The 19,706-nt window shown below is 33.6% G+C and overlaps 2 protein-coding genes across 2 annotated transcripts; one reads left to right on the top strand and one right to left on the bottom strand.

Annotated features, from left to right (window-relative positions):
- Positions 3,725 to 6,689, top strand: LOC18613108 (vacuolar protein sorting-associated protein 2 homolog 3). Its single transcript, XM_018114398.1, has 11 exons — positions 3,725 to 3,959; positions 4,210 to 4,254; positions 4,484 to 4,518; positions 4,596 to 4,646; positions 4,783 to 4,887; positions 5,004 to 5,075; positions 5,384 to 5,455; positions 5,560 to 5,640; positions 5,877 to 5,912; positions 6,012 to 6,067; positions 6,423 to 6,689. The coding sequence occupies exons 1-11, from the start codon at positions 3,926 to 3,928 to the stop codon at positions 6,472 to 6,474; spliced, it is 639 nt and encodes a 212-aa protein (XP_017969887.1). The 5' UTR covers positions 3,725 to 3,925; the 3' UTR covers positions 6,475 to 6,689.
- LOC18613109 (casein kinase 1-like protein 6) lies at positions 7,980 to 14,392 on the bottom strand. The gene is made up of 14 exons (XM_018113816.1): positions 14,007 to 14,392; positions 13,842 to 13,882; positions 12,926 to 12,995; positions 12,329 to 12,477; positions 12,143 to 12,238; positions 11,890 to 11,960; positions 11,097 to 11,158; positions 10,919 to 10,982; positions 10,697 to 10,781; positions 9,987 to 10,113; positions 9,738 to 9,811; positions 9,597 to 9,660; positions 9,165 to 9,298; positions 7,980 to 8,510 (listed from the first exon to the last, which is right to left on the bottom strand). The coding sequence occupies exons 1-14, from the start codon at positions 14,080 to 14,082 to the stop codon at positions 8,247 to 8,249; spliced, it is 1,377 nt and encodes a 458-aa protein (XP_017969305.1). The 5' UTR covers positions 14,083 to 14,392; the 3' UTR covers positions 7,980 to 8,246.

A 19,706-nucleotide genomic window follows, 5' to 3' on the forward strand; every position in this document is an offset into this window, starting at 1 on the left:
TATTTAGGGTTGCCTTTAAGAGGTTTGGTCAATTCAATTAAATTGTGGTAGCCAATTGTTGAAAAATTTGAAGCAAGACTTGCAAGGTGGAAAGCTAGGTCCTTATCTATGGGTGGGAAGGTAACACTTTTGAAGTCGGTTTTAGTAAGTCTCTCAATTTTTTTTATGTCAATCTTTCAAATTCTGGTGGAGGTGAAAGAAAGATTAGATAGAATTCAAAGGCAATTGCTTTAGGGGGAAACGGAAGACAAGAGGAAAATCCATCATGTTGATTGGAACTCCATTTGTTTATACAAAGATAAGGGGGTTTTGGAGTTATTAATTTATGTCTCAAGAATCAAACGTTTTTAAGCAAATATATTTGGAGGTTTGAGAGTGGGAGAGTTTATGGAGAAGAATAGTTGATGAGAAAATGCGAGGTGGCAATGAATGTTTATTGCCCATTAGTGAGAATAAGAGGATGACATTGAGCATTAGGAAAAATATTACAAAACCCTTGTACTTAGAGGATGGCATGGAAAATGTGATTTGATAAGGTATAGGTTTTTTGGTTAGGAATGGGAAAAGATTAATTTTTGAAATGAGGAATGGATTGATGGGGTAATTTTTAAAGAAAACTTCCTTAGAATGTTTGCTGTGGCAACCAACAAAAATGGAAATATTGAAAACTTTGGGGAATGGGTTGAGGATCAATGGAAATGGCGGATTGAGTTTTGGATAAATCCCTTCGAATAAGAATGGGAGAAATGGTTGAACTTCAACAAGCTATTGGATGATTAAGTGATTAAGAGGAATTTTGAGGATAAACTTACTTGGAAGAAAACTTATAGTGGTTTGCACACCACCAAATCTTTTTGTAGATGTGTGCTAGAAAATGACCATGAGGTGGATCATTATTGGAGGAAGTTGTGAAAGGGCTTAGTTTCTCTTAAAGTTGAGATTTTTGAATGGTAGTTGGTCAAAGGGAAAATTGTAGTTAAAGAAATGTTGTTGAGCAAAGGACTGCTTAGAGTGCACTCCACGTATTGCTTGTTGTGTACAAAAAAGCTAGAATCAATGGGCCATTTATTTTTTTCTTGAGACTAAACTTGTAAATTACGAAATTAGTTGGTTAGAAATTGGATTCTCAATTGGGTAACTCATAATGATTCACTTGGTAGTTTCCTTTTGTGGAATATGACTGCTAAATTGATAAGTAATGAAGATATTTGGCGTATATCTTTTTAGGCAATTGTATGGTCTATTTGGTTGGCAAGGAATGATGTCCTTTTTAAAGGCAGAGTTCGGGGTTATGATCAAGTTTATGATAGTGTGAAACTTCGAGTGGCTTGGTGGGCAAAAGTAAAGGGGCTTAGCATTAATATTTCTATCATGGACTTGAAGAGAATGTTAAATATGGCTATTGTCCCTCCAAAGTTAAAAGTAGCAAAGGTTGTTGAATCTTGGTATTCCCCTCTAAGAGGTCGTTTTAAGTTTAATATGGACGGGGCATTGAGAAGTAACTCGAAAGAAGCTAGGATCAGGGGAATTTTAAGAGATAAAGCTAGTAGAGTCCTAATTCGTTTCTCTTTATTAGTTGGATCTATGAACGTTAACATGGTCGAGATTTTGGCTATTAGAAAAGCCCTTCAAATTATGGCAACAACAAGATGGGCTAACAGTAATAGTGTTATTGTTGAGAGCAATTTTAAAAATGCTGTGAAGTGGGTAAAGGAACTATCAACAGCCCCGTGGAAAATGAAAAGTATTTTGATGCAAAAGGAAGTATATAAAATCTAAGTTATGTAGTTAGAGCTTCAAGAAAATTTCAAGAATCGCAAATGAGTTTGCTGAGCAGTTGGCTAAAACTAGAGTGGAAAAAAAGGATGACCTCATATGGTTTGTAAATGATGGTGATGGAAGTTCTCAAGAGGAGGAGGTTCTCTAATTCATGCTTTCATGCTTCTTCTGGGTTGTCCTTTGAGGTTGTGGTGGTGGCTACTTGTTTGTGTTTATGTGCAGGTCTTTTTATGGGGCTTTCCTAGCTTTCTCGATGGATATGTTTTTTGGCTGATGGCTGCATCTGAAAATTGTTTTATTTGGCGGCTCCATGTACAAGGGAGTTTTCTTGTTCTTGTCTATGGGTTAATTAAGTATAACTTGTGAAGAATTATTTTTGCTGCATAGGGTTTTTTATTTTGTTTTGTTTTGTTGGCTAGATGTTTTAAGTGTTTGAATGAGGTTATGCTAACCTCTGTGATTATTTTGGGGGTTTGTAAATGAAACTTTGTTAGGGTTTGCAAGATGATCTAGTCCTTGCCAAAGTTTATTTTTTGTGTTTTTGTAGGTTTGTTTCTTGGTGGATGGAGATTCGAATTTCTCCTTTGTTTGATTTACTAATGAAATGAAACGCTTTCAACTTTTCAAAAAGAAAAGGTATTGTCTTTTGCGTTGTTACCGTGTGGTAACACATCCATAATTCTTGGCTTACCTCACAATATTGCCATCCGATTTGCTTCAATTCTTGGATTCTTAGTTGCCATTATAACTATGCATTGCCACATTAAAGCTCATGCTTTGTTTCCATTCTTGATCTTATTTGAGATGTTAATCTTGATTCTTTTACCATGCAAGACTAACACTTGTCATTGCCATGTTAATCTTGATTTTTTTGCTATAATTTTTTTTGACACCTTAGATGCTTTCTTGAATGCCACTTTCTCTTGTGTTGCTTGTAAGCATCCTTGTTCTTCTTCTTAACAAATTTATTTCTTCACTTAAACTAACGATTTGATTCTCTTTTGGTAATTAAAATCTCAAATCTATTGCTTTATACTCAAACCAAGCCTAAATTAGAATGGAAGAAATTAAGAGGTTCTTCATCACAACAACAGCTTCGGTGAGTGCCTATTATAGCATAATTTAAAATTATAGTGGTCAAAATACCCACAAAGTCCTTGTACCTATGCATTTTGTTCAATTTAATCTTTGTACTCAAAATTAAAGTAATTTAGTCTCTTAATTTAGATAATTGTTTCAATTTAGTCATTTCTCCTAACGATATTCAATTTTACCTTTAAAAGAGATTACGTCAGCATTGACATTAATGTTGACGTGGTATGTCATGAGCATTAACGTGATGACGTGACAATACCATATGTCATTAATATGATGACGTGGTAATGTTAACGTGGCACTGACGTGTTGAAATGTCAATATAATAATGTATAACGAAAAACGAAGAATTTTTTTTAAAATCATTGCTAATTCCATATCTCCCTTCTTTATTTTCTCTACAAGTCGACAATTTTTTTCCATTTTTATGCATTTGCAAAGACATAAATTTGATGATCATATTTCTATATTAGTCGATTTAAAATAGGATTTTTTTAATGGTCTATGTCTTGTGTAAATATTTTTCTTGCATCATTATACATTATTATGTTGATATGTTAACATGTTAGTATCACCACGACATCATGTTAGTGCCACGTGACACTACCATGTCATCATATCGATGTCACATGGCATGTCATGTCATTATATGAGTATTATGTTAGTGCTGATGTCAGCATTGATGTAATCCCTTTTAACGATAAAATTGAGTATCATTAAGAGAGACTAAATTAAAGTAATTTTTAAAATTAAAAAAATTAATTTATTTTAATTTTATATACATAAATTAAATTGAACAATATATATATATATATAGATAGATATATAGATATTTTGACGGATTTATAATAATACAATAAAATAGTACTTAAATGAACAAGGAAGGAAAAGGACGAAAAACTTCCGGGTGACTTCGCTCCACATTCGAGGCAAACGCCGTTTTGGTTATTCCAACTTGCAACTCTCCAACCATTGCCGTTGAGATATCTCCAAAACCTTCCTCTTCAGAGGACTGAAAGGGCCATTTGAAAGCACCAAACCGGAAATAAAAATGAGCATCTTCAGCAAAAAACCCAATCCTAAAGGTAATTTAATTCCGAATGCGGTGCCCTAATCACAATCCCCATTTTTTTTTCCTGCAAATTTGTTTTCAGTGTTAATTGAATTATATTCACGTTTTGCAACTATCAAATTTTCATTTTTTGCATGCTTCTGGCGATTTTCCTCTTCCTCTTCGGTTACAATTGGCGTTGACTTGTCAAAGCTTAACGATCATGCTTTCTTAGTTAGTTTGTTAACCTTTTTTTTTTTTTTGGTTCTTTTTGGGTGTTGCAGAGGCTCTTCGTGAGAGTAAGAGAGAAATGGTGCATGCTACTAGAGGTAATACTCGACTATTTTCTCTACAACTTGACAATCTTTTTTCATTTTCGTGCATTTGCGAAAGCATAAATTTGATGATCATGTTTCTGTATCAGTCGATTTAAAGCAGGATTTTGTTAATGGTCTGTCGTCTTGTCTAGATATTTTTCTTGCATTATTATACATTTTTGTCTGGGGGTTGTAACATTACTTTGATCTGGAACTCAATATACTTTTGCCTTTGGTGTAGGTATAGAGAAGGAAATAGGAACACTGCAATTAGAGGTACTTCCAAGTACCAACGGATGGTTGTCTTTCTGAGAATTTTTGAGATGGTTCTAATGTGATTTTCATAATGGCAGGAAAAGAAACTTGTTGCCGAAATCAAAAGAACTGCTAAAAACGGGAATGAGGTAGTTTTTGTATCTTAATTTCTTTGTATTTGTGTATGTCCCTTGAGACTTGAGTGTGTCAGGTTCATTTACCTTGAAGGCTTAGACCTGTTTGATGTTTCTTATCTTTTGCCTTTTTTTTTTTCTATATCAATAGAATGCAACTAAAACTCTAGCCCGGCAGCTAGTGAGGCTTAGGCAGCAGATAGCTAAGTTACAAAGTAGTCAAGCTCAAATGAGAGGCATTGCAACTCATACACAGGTGCACATCACCCCCTCCCCCTCTCAGCTCTTGCTCTTTGCTATTGCATCTATGTTTTGACGTTGCAGGTGGCCTTGTCACATTGTGCCCTTAGTCATGCTTGTTTCTTTTTATAGGCAATGCATGCTCAATCTTCCGTTGCTGTTGGCATGAAATCTGCCACCAAGGCAATGTCATCTATGAATAAGGTCAGTAATAATATCATAATATATATGTTAATTTTCATTCAACATGCATGATGATATGGTCATATTTAGCTTTGTCCTTAGTAACTAAGTTATGAAATTGCACCACTTCTGCTTTAGAATGGAAAGTAGCCTTCCTATAGTGTGAATTGTTGGTTGATAAATATCTCCTATATAGACATCCATCCATATAACAATGTATACATGTTTGCATTATGCACATCTGTAGGAACGTAAGATCTTACAATTATGTTCTACTTTTAGAATAATCCTTAATTTTTAAGCAACTTATGACTGAGATTTCTTTGCAGCAAATGGCCCCTGCAAAACAAGCAAAAATTATACAGGAATTTCAGAGGCAGTCGGCACAGATGGATATGACTGTAAGATCATGCTTGGCTTTGAGAAAATATTAATGAGAAAAGTTCATCTTTGAGTCTTTAGTATATACTCATGGAATTTAACAGTCTAGCATTCATGTTTGCAGACTGAAATGATGTCAGATGCCATAGATGGTGCCCTTGACAATGATGAGGCAGAAGAAGAGACTGAGGAGCTAACAAATCAGGTATGCTTTATTCCATTCCCTTTCTTGTTTTGAGAAAAAAAAAAGGGGGGGGGGTGGGTTGAAAGGCTGATGAGGTAAACTACAATGCTGGTGAATAGATGGCTTTGGGTGCTTCTATGGGCGTGCGCAATCTTTCTTGGGTGGGATAATAAATTATTATTCCATTTTTTGACTCTTATGCCCCCAAAACAAAGAACTAATAGTACTTTTTTTAAAATTTTTTTTCCTTTCTTCAGGTTCTAGATGAAATTGGTGTTGATGTTGCCTTACAGGTTGGTTTTTGGTTTTTTTTCCCCCTTGCATTTTGGGATTTTTTGTAAGCCAATATCAAACATTGTGCAACTGTCTGATTTCTATCTAACTTTTTGCAGTTGTCATCAGCTCCTAAAGGTAGGATTGCAGGAAAGAATACTGAAGGTGTTGGCAGGTATTCTTCTGTCTCTTATCCTATGTTTATTCTCAATTGGAATGATTTTTGCAGTTGTATGAGACCCATGTATTGCATGAACCTCATCTTAGATTTTAACTTTGTGCTGTAGTAATCTATTTTAGTATGGCCTTAGAGTAGGTGTGCCCATGGCATCGGATCGGATCGGATCTGTGCATGGCTATGGTTTTCTGCCTTTTATAATAGTACACAAGCTGTTATCATGCAATCTCAGTTTTTGTTTTTGGACTCAGCCCAAATATTCTAAATTTATCCCTTATAAACCACATTGATTTGTTTCTTGAAAGATAATGAATAATATCTGTGTTTGCTAATTTTGGAGTCGTCCTTGCAGTTCAGGTGTGGATGAGCTTGAGAAGCGGTTGGCAGCTCTTAGAAGTGCATGAAACCCTGATTTTTTTTCCTTGGTCAATATTTTGAGTGATGTCAGTTTGTAATTTTATGCTGTAGAGATATAACGTGATCATTCATGTTTCCAGAAGATAACCCCTACCATGATGTAACTTTGATTCCCTTTTGGATGGTTTTCATTTCTGCAAATATTGTTGGAAGTGATGAATAGAGATAGAAAATATTGGGTGCTTTGTCGGGACTTGCTACAGAAAAAGGTAACTGGAGGATGGAGAGTCTTCGCATTATTTAATTATTGAAAATAGTTATATTCTTTTATGCATTTTTTAATTTTTTTAATAATAATAATAATAACACTGAAATAAAATTAAACTTAAATATATTAAAGTAGTTACTCATAAATCACATTTCAAAATTCAATCATTAGTGAGCTTCCATTCACTTGCGTAATTAGAATTTAAATGTGTGATACAGACAATTAGAAAGTAAACATGCAATTTAAAGTTATTTTAAGACTTAATTGATTAATTAATTTTGCATTTTTTACTCTTGTACTATTTGTTTTACCTAATTTCATAATTTATATTTTCATTTCTATTATATTTATTGTACATTATTATCTATGATCATTAAAAATTATGTCACATTATAATAATAATAATCTCGTTAGGTGCTCCCGACACTTGGATACATCCCATTAAATTATTTCTTGGAAAAATATCATCAAAAATTTCTTTAAAACCCATAATTTGAAGAGTTTCAAGCAAGTATTACGATGTATTCCTAAATTATTAATGGATCCATCCATCTAACAAAGTAAATAATTTTCTTAATTTTAATTGAAAATATAAATAATAATAATAATAATATGTTGAAAATGACACTCGCAATATATATATATATATAAATTTTTTGCATTGGACATGGGCTTTGATTTAGTGAATTGGGTTAAGATGGTAAATTTGGGAACGAATTTTATTGGGTCGGAGACACTTGCGGCCCGTTCTCCATCCTTTTTCTTTGTGCTTTGCGATCCCCCCGAGAGGGCTAAAACGACGTCATTTTAATCTGGCTTAAAAACCTATAACCTTTTTCCAAATGACCATGTCTGCTATCCATTATTTATTAATTTTTTTATTCATTTCATTTTACAAATTAGGAAATTTTATTGAACTAAATTAAAAGCATAATAACTAATTAAAATAAGCCAGATAAAAAATTATACCTCACAATTGGTGTCTGGGCCTAGTCGAATTAGTCGGCCCAAGGGTGAAATAGATTTGGGCTGAATTGGGCTTAGACAGCCCGCAGCCTCTTCCGTTTTTTCTTTTTTGGACTTTCTATAAAAGCCTCGAATGAACACTTCCGAGTGGAACAGCTCCATAGTCAACAAGTCGATTGGACTCATTCACACCATAGATTGGACCGAACGGAGGAACTAACAGGGTTGGAACCGAGATCTTTGACCAACACTTCCGCTTCAAAAGGTTTATATTAATGCTTTATCAAGTGTTCAACTAGTAAATTTAATTATTCAGGATAAGGGGAAAAAGGATGAAAAGAGTGTTTTATTGCAGCTATTCAAGTTGCATTTGACAGATACGATTCCCAATAATGAGTTCTCTTCCCTGCTGCCTTTAACACGTTACAATGGCCATAAACTCTCGGGGGCTCAAATAATCTTGGAAAAAAGATTGGCAAATGTGGTAAGGGAAGTCACGAGCTGCAGCACCATTCAATCTGGTGGATATCCCCATTATACACAGTGACATTGGAACTTCTTAAAAGCATCAGCCTACAAACTCCATTATTTCCTAATCGAGAGCAGCTCAAAACTTCGAAGAGGATGATCATCACGGCTTCCTCTAACAGGGGCAGCACGACTAGATGTTTTGGCCTCAAAGGCGAGTTGGATTCTTTGTGTGGTAGACATGCGACCACCACTCGATACTAGTCTGTTCTGTTGAATGTCACTGGGTTCACCTGATGAACTAGGCCTACTCGCTGCTACAGCTCTTCTTGAAGTGCTACCATATCGAGAAGAACTGCGTCTTTTATCAGAATCAGGGTGCTGAAATTGCAAACCAACAAATGATCAGAATGTTGGAAATGAGGTGAAAACCAATAGTTAGAATAAGGATGAATTAAACAACTCAAAGAAAAGGTTAAATAGGCAGAACAGGTCATACGACGTATCATGCTAACCAAAATGTATGACTTAAAACAAAAATTTAAACAAAAAGATGAAAAAATACTTGTCAGATCAGAGATGTGACAACCGCAAGCAAATGAGAGGTGGTCGTTTGGTTATATCACAAATAGTACTGAAATTGCAGTAAAGATTGGAAAGGTATTTGGCATGACTCCATCAGGATCACCTGAACATAATCCAGACAAAAGCTACTGGGTTTGCAACTTAACCTTGGCCGTCATATGAAATAAAACAGAAATGGAAGGATATGAAAAATGAACTTGAAATCAACAATCAGAGGGATGGCAAAGCAGATATATGATGTGATAATTAACTCCAAATTTATAAAATTGGAGAAAGAGTGGGTCTAAGCTTTGCCATAACATAGCTGAAAAGCAAATTGGTGGCCAATAGCCTTTATGGTTATTAAGATATCATTTTTAGAGAATAGAAGCAACAAATTTTCAGAAAGATTTTCACACACAAAATATAGGCTAGACAAAAGAACATTTTTGGCTGGAAATTAACACTCACCACATGCTTTGACAAAGTTACATCCTCAGCAGTCTTGTGTCTAGAATGATCACGACGAGGACTAGTATTCGAAACATTTCTTTTGGAAAATGCTTCAACTGCACCAGAGAATCTATCCCGAATCTCTCTACCCACTGATTATTAAGGGATTTCAAATATAGAGAGCAGAGAGGTTAGTAGAACATCATACTTTGGAAAGGCATAAAAATTTTTTTTTAAAGACAGCAAAAATTTGTCCTCATCCAAATTATATAATTTTTGGCATTACATAAATGACCTGTCTTTTTTTCCTGTTTGTTGGACAAAATTAAAGTTACTAAACTACCATTTTCTAAATCAAATAGTTGAAAGGATCAATTATTAAAGTTCCAACAATTGGGTATGGTTACACTACCCTAAGTACAAATCTAGTTCAGTTAAAAGAAAGCAGACCCGAGATTCTTTCTGGTCTTTCTATAGCTGGTCCTGCAGCTAAACCTGCTCTTCCACTGGTATGCTGAGCAATAGATGGAAAAGATAAGTAACATTTCCAACATGACAGTAACCTAGAGCTAGAAGTTTCTAAGTACTCACCCGCCCTCTCGAGCTGCCACCAAGCTGTGGGTACTTCAAAACAGTCCAGTCAAAGACATAGTCAAACTGATAACCTGCAGCAATGCCAATTTCAGAACCAAATAAAAAAAAAAGAAATTGACTAGACATTCCATGGAGTAATAAACTAGACAGGTTGCATTGTGTGTGTGAGAGATAGAGAAAGAGAGTAAAAGTAACAGAACATATAAATATATCATTACTAAGGCAGCCATAATGATGATAACCAACCTTCTCTTATAAACAAGTCTCGGAAAAGCCTCTTCAAATATGAATAATCTGGTTTATCTTCAAACCGCAAAGATCGGCAGTAGTGAAAGTATGATACAAACTCAGATGGATATGACTTACAGAGCACCTGTTGAACACACATACACCACTATTACTGAACAAGGAAACAAGAATAATAACCATAAGTTTTTATCTTTTATTTTTTTGCCCAAACAGAAAACCATAAGTTCAATTAACACTAATTTTGGGATGAAATGCTTGACCCTAGCTTAGCCTTGATAGATTTATTCCCTTTGTCAAACTTAGATGTCATACTCTCCATTTGTTTGTTAAGCCACATTAAATTTCATTATAACAAAAATAAAGGAACTAAATCCTTCCTTTTTGATATTACACTTACTTCAAACATATAGGAAGTCTTTTCCTTTCAAGAACATTTTGGAATAAACAATTCATGGAATAATGTGCCATTGTAGAATTCAAATTGCATAAAAAATTTATAGCATTTGACGAAACATGCCATAATATGGGAGGGAGTACAAGGAGCAGGCCTGGCCCATCCTATTGACTCCTAACCCATGCCTGCACACAGATGAAGAGCAGGCCCATGTGCAAGCACTGGCAATCCCTATGTCAGTCAAATTAATAATTCAACCACATTTCTTATTGGAAACCAATTTGTGAACTAAAGATTGCAGAAGTGATCATACCTCTATAGGAGTTGATACCTTCTTTTCACTAATCTTATCATATTTTTGCTTTTTTGTGCCAGCTTTTAACCCCTGCCAGGGAAGGCTAGAGCAAAAAATTTGTGCAAATCGAGTCAAATTCAATGGGGAGAAAAAAACTAAAAACGAACATTCTAACAAGTAAAAATCAAACATTATCTCAAAATGCACAAAACATTGAATGAAATAAGCATGCAGCCAAACCTTCCTCTCAGGAAATACATAAGCACATAACCAAGAGATTCCAAATCATCTCTTCGGCTTTGCTCTGCGAGTAAAATAGAAGAATGTATGTTAAGAGAAAAAACAAAATATACACTTACATCTAGGAAAAATGATATACTGTTACTAGTTCGAAATGTGTCAGAGTAAATTAACTCACCAACTCCTAGGTGAGTGTTCACACTTGCATAACGAGCTGTGCCTGTGAGGTTCTTGTTTTCTCTGCAGCAAAGAATTTGATGAGTTTTAGCAAGCAAATGCATCCAGGAGTAGGCTGACACCAAATACCCAGTACATCTTTACTGCATAGGTGGACATACAAAAATAGGATACAAAGAGAGTAGATAATAATTAAAGAAAGAAACTAGAACACAAGAGAGAATCAGACTGGATGTGTTAAATCATAGAGCAAAGTAGGATGACATAAACAACAATTAAATATTAGCATATTGAAAAGGAGTAAATTTGACTAGCAATGCAGCATCTATAAAAAGCCAGCAAGTTTAAAGATCAAGAAATAAGAAATCACCCACATTTGAAATTCACCCAAAATAAAAGAGACCTTTATCTGCATCAAATTCTATTCCATCAAGTCAGACAGATCTCACCCCACAGAGGCAGCAGTGCATGTGGAATGACTAACAAAATGGTTGCAGAAGAAAAGATAGCATGACATATGAGCATTGTCTCACATTTTGCAGTTTTTCTTATTTATAAGAGTTCAAAAGGCTAATGAACACTATAATTTTCTTCACTGTGCAAAATGCTAAGGCAACATGCCTTGCCTCCATGAGTAAGGCAAACACCCAGCTGCAAAGAAGTATATGGACTATAAAGTAACTTTCTTATCTAGTTTCTAAACCCAACAGTCATCTATTATGATGAGAACTATACAATATTGAAATCTTCAAGTTTGAATTTATGTATTAAGAAGTCAACAAGACAAAAATCACCTGTATGGGATGTGCTTATGTGTCTGAAGATCCCTATACTTCTTTGCAAGACCATAGTCAATGATATATACCTGTTATAACAAATTAAAAAGAAAGAATGATACTGCAATATTTCATACTCTTAAAGTTGTAACGGAGTCATTCACAGAAATGGAATATTATTTTAAACAAAAAGTCAAAATTGAAAGTCTAATGAGATTGCACATATTATAGTCACCAACATAAAATACAAAAGCAACATGATAACTAGTACCTGATTAGCCTTGTGTCCTAGGCCCATCAAGAAGTTGTCAGGCTTTATATCACGGTGAAGGAAACCTCTTGAATGCATATATTCTACTCTATTAATCTGGAAAAGAAAAGTTGAAAAGGGGGAAAATTAAAAATAAAAAAAAACCTGAAACTTATTATTTACCACAAAAAAGTCAGATACACTTACCAATTGATCAGCAAGCATCAAGACTGTTTTTAATGAGAGTTTCCTGTTGCAGTAGTTGAACAAATCTTCCAGACTAGGTCCAAGAAGGTCGATTACCATGACATTGTAATCTGCCTCAACTCCAAACCACTTGAGGTGGGGAATACCCGCTATATCAAAGAGAACCCACATCACATTATTTAAAGATAAAAATAATGTGCTTTATTAAATTTATACAAAAAAAGAGAGATAGAATATTCAAGATAAAACATCAACCTGCTAGCCAACATGTTCAGAGAAAGGTTTGCACTGTGTATTGAACAAATTGTTTAAAGACTTAGTCGATTTATGGAAAGGAAAGGAAGACCTGATATTCTCTTTCTAAACCAGCAGCTACCAAGTCCAATAGCAAATTTAATGAAGTCTGATTTATAAAATTATAAATCAAAGAAAATTACTGGCTTCTGTCAGGCAAGAACTTCCATGTTTTTCTCTTCTTCTTTTTTTCTTGTACGGTGATAGTGCAGTGGAAAAGGCTACACTTAGTCAAATTATGATGTAGTAAAAATAATTTTTATGGAAAGACAGAGGGGGGAGAAAGGAGAGACAGAGACTTACTTCCTCCTTGAAGAAGCATATACAATTTTGACTCATAATGAAGCTGTGGATGCTTGGTCTTCACAGATTCCTGAGATTTGGAGCAGAAAAAAAAAATTAGGTCAAGGTCATTGCTTTTGAAATTAGAAAATATAAAATGTCCAATAAATAAAAAATGGTTTCTGCCTATCACTTATTCAATGCCATGATTAGCAATTTTTTCACACCAATTTTACAATGACACATTCTTACATGAAATGAGCACCATCACATCTTCATTTCAAAGAAAAAAAAGAGAAGTGCAAGTTAGAAACAAAACTTGATAAAATTGTGTTCCAAAATTACACTTAAGCATTAACTTGCAACACCTTTTCTCAAAGAAGCATGGTTTAAATTTCTCATTTGTTTAAAAACACCTTTTCTTCTTATCAGAATGGAAATGAGTGCAATAACAAATGTTCTATCCATTTATACTTAAAGGACAAACCATGCAAAGCTGAACATACTGGATATGGAAACATTGTCTAGGACGACTGACTTTTTTTTTCACAAATTAAGAAGCACGTTTACAAAATCAATTTTCGTTTTAAGAAAAAACAATGAATAAATGAAAGTCAATTTCCAAAATGTAATGCAATTTAAAGTCCAAAGGTTAGTACTAAACAACAGAAAAAGATGAAGAAAGAATAACGGCCACCAATAATAGAATTGTTTTGTTCTTTTCAGAGAAAGACAAGAGACTACAAATAAATGTGGTAAAAACAACCATGAAAGCAAGCATATGAAAACTAACAATTGCTTTATACGTATTCATTATTCAAGGACCCAAATATCATCATTACCAAATGAGAACCACCAATAGAAACCAGTCCATCAGCATACCAACAAAAGAGAATAAAAAGAAAAAGAAGCAAAAACTCAAGAAAAGATCACATACCAGTTTGACAGCAACTTCCTCTCCAGTTTGCACATTTACCCCTTCAACAACAAAAACAACAATATCAGAAAGAAAAAGGCACAATGAATGCTGACAAACAAATAAAAAGACAAATTTTCCATTAAAAGAAAGAGAAAGCCATCAAAGAGATTTGAATTATCATACCTAAAAAGAGTTCTCCAAAAGAGCCACTGCCAATCTTTCTTCCAAGCTTGAACTTACCACCAATCACATGATCCATTCCCAACAGCCCCCCAAAAAATAACTCTTCAATAATACCTAATACCCCAGAGAGCTTAATCTAATCTATTTTCACTCAGATTTGTGTCAAATTCAGCATTTTATTGCTCCATACTCCAATACGCCCCTCAAACTTCAGTAACTTACTAAATTGACAGCTCCAAGCTTCAAAGAGATCAACTATGCAACAAAAATCTTAACTTTCTTCAATAATCAGCAGGGGTAAAAGCGTCAAATAAAAAAAATCTAAGCTTTTGACCAAAAGAAGAAGAAGAATAAGAAGAGGAAAGGAAATCCTTGGAAGAATAAAGCTAAAATCAAAGAAAAAAAATGGAGATTTCAATCTAAACCCAGGAAAGATAAAAAAGAGGATCTTTTCGTTATTATTATTAGTATTACGAGGCTCCAGCTTCCTTCAACTACATAGTAGGGTAGCAAAATCCCCAAAATTTGATAAGGAAACCCTAATTTTGGAGAAAAACCCAGCTACATTGACCTCAGAAGAAGAGGAGGAAGAATCAACTGCCAAAATCAATCTTCCAACCGTAATAAAATCCAAAAACACGATTTAAAAAAAATCAGAAATGGCCGAAATAAATCAGATGAAATAAAAAAATCCGCTCTTGGAATTAAAAAATAAAAAGAAAACCAAAATAGTAAAGAAATAGTTTTCAGGTGTGTTTGTAAACGAGGAAAGAAAAAGGAAACAAAGTAAAGGGAGAGAATTGAGGAGAAGAAGAAGGGAAAATGCACAGCAACGGGGCAGATTTTATATCTGTTTTTGTCTTCTTCTTTTTGTGTAATATTTTTTTTAATTTTAATTTTTTTAATTATGATATAATTATATAGGTAGAGTAGTGTCTCTCTCTCTCTCTCTCTCTTTTTTTAATTAAAAAATAGAGGGAAAAGAAAAAAGAAAAAGACATGAGGGGTTAAGCGGTACCTTCTCAATCTGCCGGCTGACCTAACACGTTTGGGTTGTGTCTGACCCTCTACTCTTTCGGGCTTTGCTGTTTGTTGCTGTTACTTCTACCTGTTGCAAAACGTGCTTTCCCTTATCTCTTACATATTCTCTTTCCAAACTAATAAATATTTTTTTATTACCAACAGATTTACTCAGTGAATAATAATAAGTCGATTTTTTTTTAATTTTAAACCTTATCAATAATAATCTTTAATTGATTGCATTACATTTTATCCTGATGATTTGATAATTGAGCAATTTGTTTTATTTTAAAAAAAATTAATGTTATTTTCAGTATAAATTGTTTAAATTAAAAGAATTTTGTATGAGTTGAAATTAGGACGGTGCATGGAGTTGAAGTGGGAGGGTCAGGACTTTGACCCACTCCACATGAGGTCATGTTCCTTCTTAGTCTGACGTCAGAATTTAATTTTAAATAAATATGCTGAATTATTCTTTCTTTTTTCTTTTGGGAAAAGTAATATGCTGAATTATTCTTATACTAGTATTAGTATTTTGGACTTTGGATTCAGCCTGTACTTGGTGGGATTCTGCCTATTTTTTGTGTATGTTCTTATATACGTATACCAAATATGTAGTTAGGGGCTTAAGGCTTATGACATTTTCAAGATTTAATCTATTTTTGAAAATAAAATATATTTAATTTATTATTATCTCCGTAAATTAATCGGATGGAAAAATGTCAATCTAATCTGTACATATAAATCTTGATTTTTGTTTTTATTAAGTCTTATTCACAAGTTGTGTGGCTCACCAAGCTGGCAGACCTAACTTGACTGGGGTGGAGTTTTAAATAAGATTTTATTTTATTTTTTTGAGAAATTATTTCATTAATAATTATTTATATTAAAAATTTAATAAAATATTTTAATAATTTAAAATTAAATTTAACTTTTAAAAGTGTTTACTAGATCTAACCGAACTCATGAGCATTTTTATTCTTTGTGACAATAAAGATGGATATTGTTTTTTTGTTCTTCTTTCTTTCCATAAATGACGGAGGCATCTTTGGCTCCAAAAATGGAAGCATCTGCATGCGAGCAGAACGCAATGCAGTTTGGCGGTGCTCAACCAACTAAACAAAGTTTAGCCAGACATTTGTGAGTTTGTATATACTGCTTTTATATCGGCTAGTTTGTTCAAATTTAAACCTCATTTGGGTATCCAAATTTATTTATTTTATCTAATTTCATATGTTAATTCTGTTTATATTAAGAAAAAAATTTAATATTGTGGTTAATGTGAGTTACGATTGCCATATAGTTAAAGATTAACACATGACATGTCCACGTGGGGAACTATTATGAACTTGATTCGGGGATGCTTACCTTTGGCGCTTGGGCAGGAATTATTTCAACTGAAGAAGATGAAGCGGTGGAAGAGAAAGAGAAAATAAAAATATTGGTAGAAAATAAAGAAAATGAGATTAAAAAATAATAATAAAATCTAACTTATTGCCACATGCGAAATTCTTTTCCACGTGGACGTGTCGTGGGTATATTGTTTTAGCATGTGGCACCCGTTAACGGCAATCATCAAATCATGCTAATTTTTTCTTATATAAACAAATGTTAGAAATTAACATCTAAAGGAAATGATTCGTTTGATCTTCAAATAAAACATTGGATTGAGGTTTGATTTTGATATGAACAATTAACCCTTTTACATCATAAGTTAATTTTCAGTGATGGCAGAATCTTTATTACGTTAAGTTATGTTTTGAATAATTAAAGATTTTGGTTTCAATTGAAATATAAAATTTAATTTCAGAAAAATTTTATGTTTCATATATTATTAGTGTATTGATAATGTATAAATTAAAAAAATTATCACCTCATTAATAAATAAATTTTATATTTTTTAAACCCTTAAATATAAATAATTATAAAATTATATATTTTCTGTCTTCTTTCTTTGTTTTACGTGTTTGATGGAAGAAAATCAAGGTTTGACTAAAATCAAGGTTTTACGTTCTCCTCCTCGAGGTGGGTGAAAATTTTACATGACTTTAGTTGTACTTGGATAAACTAAATTGCGAGGGTAGACTAATATGTTGATATTTTGAAAAAGTAAAATGCCTTGACAAGATTGACATTAAACGCAAAGAGCAATGAAGATCCATGACAAGGATGAAATGCAAATTTATGATTCTAGCAACTGTTACGATCAATATTGGATAGGTAAGTAGATGTCATGTATTTATTAATGCGGATATTGTATATTTTATCAAGTTAATTTTTTTTTATAAAAAAATAATAACTCTTACGAAAAAGTGGTGTCACATCCAACTTGGACCCAACTCTGATGTCACACCATATGCCTCAATGAATGGAGTAGTTAAAGTGACTTGATCCATGACAAAGGTGTCATAGATCTAAGTGAGAGAACAAGTTATTAGATTTCACATCGAATAGATAAGAGAGGGGTTTTAAGCTGATAAGTTTTGCACTACACACCTCATTAAGTTAGCTTTTTAAGGAAAGAACAATGCATTTGTGACATTTGGACTTTCTTTAAACTGATTCCTCAAATCAACAATAAACTCAATTAAAGACCTCTTTTCTCATTTTTTTCACTCATGCTTGCATGACATGTCTTCCACTTTTAGAAAAACCTTTTTTTCTTATTTTTTTTACATTTTAAAGTTTTCCTCATTGTTTTTTTAAATTTCTTTTCCTTTTCCTTCTTGTTACCATTGATGATGAAACTCAAAACTTTTACATGATGAACAAATCTTGTAATAGCAATATCCATTTAGTTATAGGGTTACAATCTATAGTTGATGGCAAAGCTTGAAGCTTTTTGGATTTGGCAAACAAAATGTTTTTCTATTTGGGTTGTTAAACTATGCAACATCTTTTTTAAAAAAAAAAAGCAAAAAGAAATGAATTCCATTCCATCAAATATATACTTACAAAAGCAACCAATGTGTGGTAGAAACATCAGCGGACTTAAAGCGAGACCCTTGACAATAAAAAAAGAAAAGAAAAAGAGGAGGTGCACTAGAAAACCAGAAAACAATGGTTGCTTAGGAGATCAAGATACACAATTTTTATCACCATCTTAAAGCAACTATACAACCAAAAACATCAGTTGACCTATACAAACCATTTACAGCCTCAAGATCACCATTTCAAACCCTAGAGGATAGCCCTTGCAAAAGTAAGAAAAAAAAAAAACAAGGCAGTCCCAAATTAGAAGCAAAAAAACCACCCAGAAATCTTTGCACATCAGTCCAGAGATCATTTACTAGATCCTCAGCATCAATAAACAACCATTAAAGACGTCAATAATAACGACCAAAAACCTAGAAGACAACAACTACTTCAAGAATAAAACGTTGTGGCTCACTAGAATCATTTCTAGAAAACATCATCTAATCATAAAAATAAGAAAAAGTCATTCAGTGTGTCTCACATTGGACAAAAAACCACAAGTAGATCCACTTCTCTACCCACCTCATCCTTAGCTAATTGATCGGCCTCTCGATTACCTTCATTGAGAATATGCACAACCTTCCAAACACGCACTCTTTGCGTAAGGACTTCAATTTGTAACATCCATTTCCTCAACTTCCAAAGAACTTTCATAGGATCATTAATCCACTTAGTTGCATTCTTTGAGTTGCTTTCAATGATAAAGAAAGAGTTTTTAGCTCAACAAGAATTCGAGAAAAGGACAAAAGCCTCCTTAATGGCCATGTACTTTGTAAGGTTGGAATCCCCCATGCCGATAGCTTTGGAAAATCTTATCAGAATTTCACCTTTATCGTTTCTAAACAGACCACTTATTACAGCCTCCCTAAGACATCCATTAATAGCCTCGTCCATATTAAACTATGCATAAGTATCCTTTGAATTCTTCCACTCCGTTAGCGATCTCTATTTCCTTTCTCTAATTTGTTTGGATCCTTTTGCTGGTTGTTTGTAAACATCAAGAACATAAATAGAGTTTTGAGCGCACATAGCAACTCTTAACTTAATAAGTTCCCATATCAACTCCCTGTCCCAAGTTTTATTTTGAAACACTAACTCATTCCTTCTAATCCAGATTGTCCAAGAAATTACAAAAATGGCCAATTTCCAGATCTTGTCATTCCCAACCAACAACTTTGTTACATTCCATATGATCATAAAATCCTTAAATTTAGCCGGCATCACCCAAGAAAAACCCCATTCATTGCACCAATTGTACCACAAATCCCTAATGCAAGTATATCCCATAAACAAATGATTAATCGTTTCAATCACATTTTTACACAAAGACATATTGCATTAGTAGCATCAATCATCCCTCTTTTAGCTAATTCGCCCTTCACTACTGCCTTACCATGCATTAATTGCCAGACTTAAGTTTCAGTTTTGTGAGGAACAATGCCTCCCCATACTTATTTCCATTCCCTATGTGAAGTTTCACTCAATTCTCTAGGCTGTTGACAGAAAGATTTAACCATAAACTCACCGTTAGCTGTTGTTTTCCACACTAACTCATCCCTTATATTTTGACATAGGAAGAACTCTCTAATTGTATTCATGAAGGCATTATATTACTACTTTTCCCATCATAATATTTCTTTTCTGAGATCCACTTTCCATTCCCATACCCCATTAACCCACAACCCAAATTCTTTGACAATGCCA

Source organism: Theobroma cacao, chromosome 1 (genome assembly GCF_000208745.1).
Source record: "Theobroma cacao cultivar B97-61/B2 chromosome 1, Criollo_cocoa_genome_V2, whole genome shotgun sequence".
NCBI classification, from domain to species: Eukaryota; Viridiplantae; Streptophyta; class Magnoliopsida; order Malvales; family Malvaceae; genus Theobroma; species Theobroma cacao.

Bases quoted from the DNA above. Each gene is read 5' to 3' on its own strand.
- LOC18613108 (XM_018114398.1), top strand. From the start codon at position 3,926: ATGAGCATCTTCAGCAAAAAACCCAATCCTAAAG. The intron at 4,255-4,483 runs GTAATACTCGAC...CCTTTGGTGTAG, and splicing joins AATGGTGCATGCTACTAGAG to GTATAGAGAAGGAAATAGGA. The intron at 4,519-4,595 runs GTACTTCCAAGT...TCATAATGGCAG, and splicing joins TAGGAACACTGCAATTAGAG to GAAAAGAAACTTGTTGCCGA.
- LOC18613109 (XM_018113816.1), bottom strand. From the start codon at position 14,082: ATGGATCATGTGATTGGTGGTAAGTTCAAGCTTGGAAGAAAGATTGGC. The intron at 12,996-13,841 runs GTATGTGATCTT...TCCAAATCTCAG, and splicing joins AGGAAGTTGCTGTCAAACTG to GAATCTGTGAAGACCAAGCA. The intron at 8,511-9,164 runs GTGAGTGTTAAT...TTGCAATTTCAG, and splicing joins TAACTTTGTCAAAGCATGTG to CACCCTGATTCTGATAAAAG.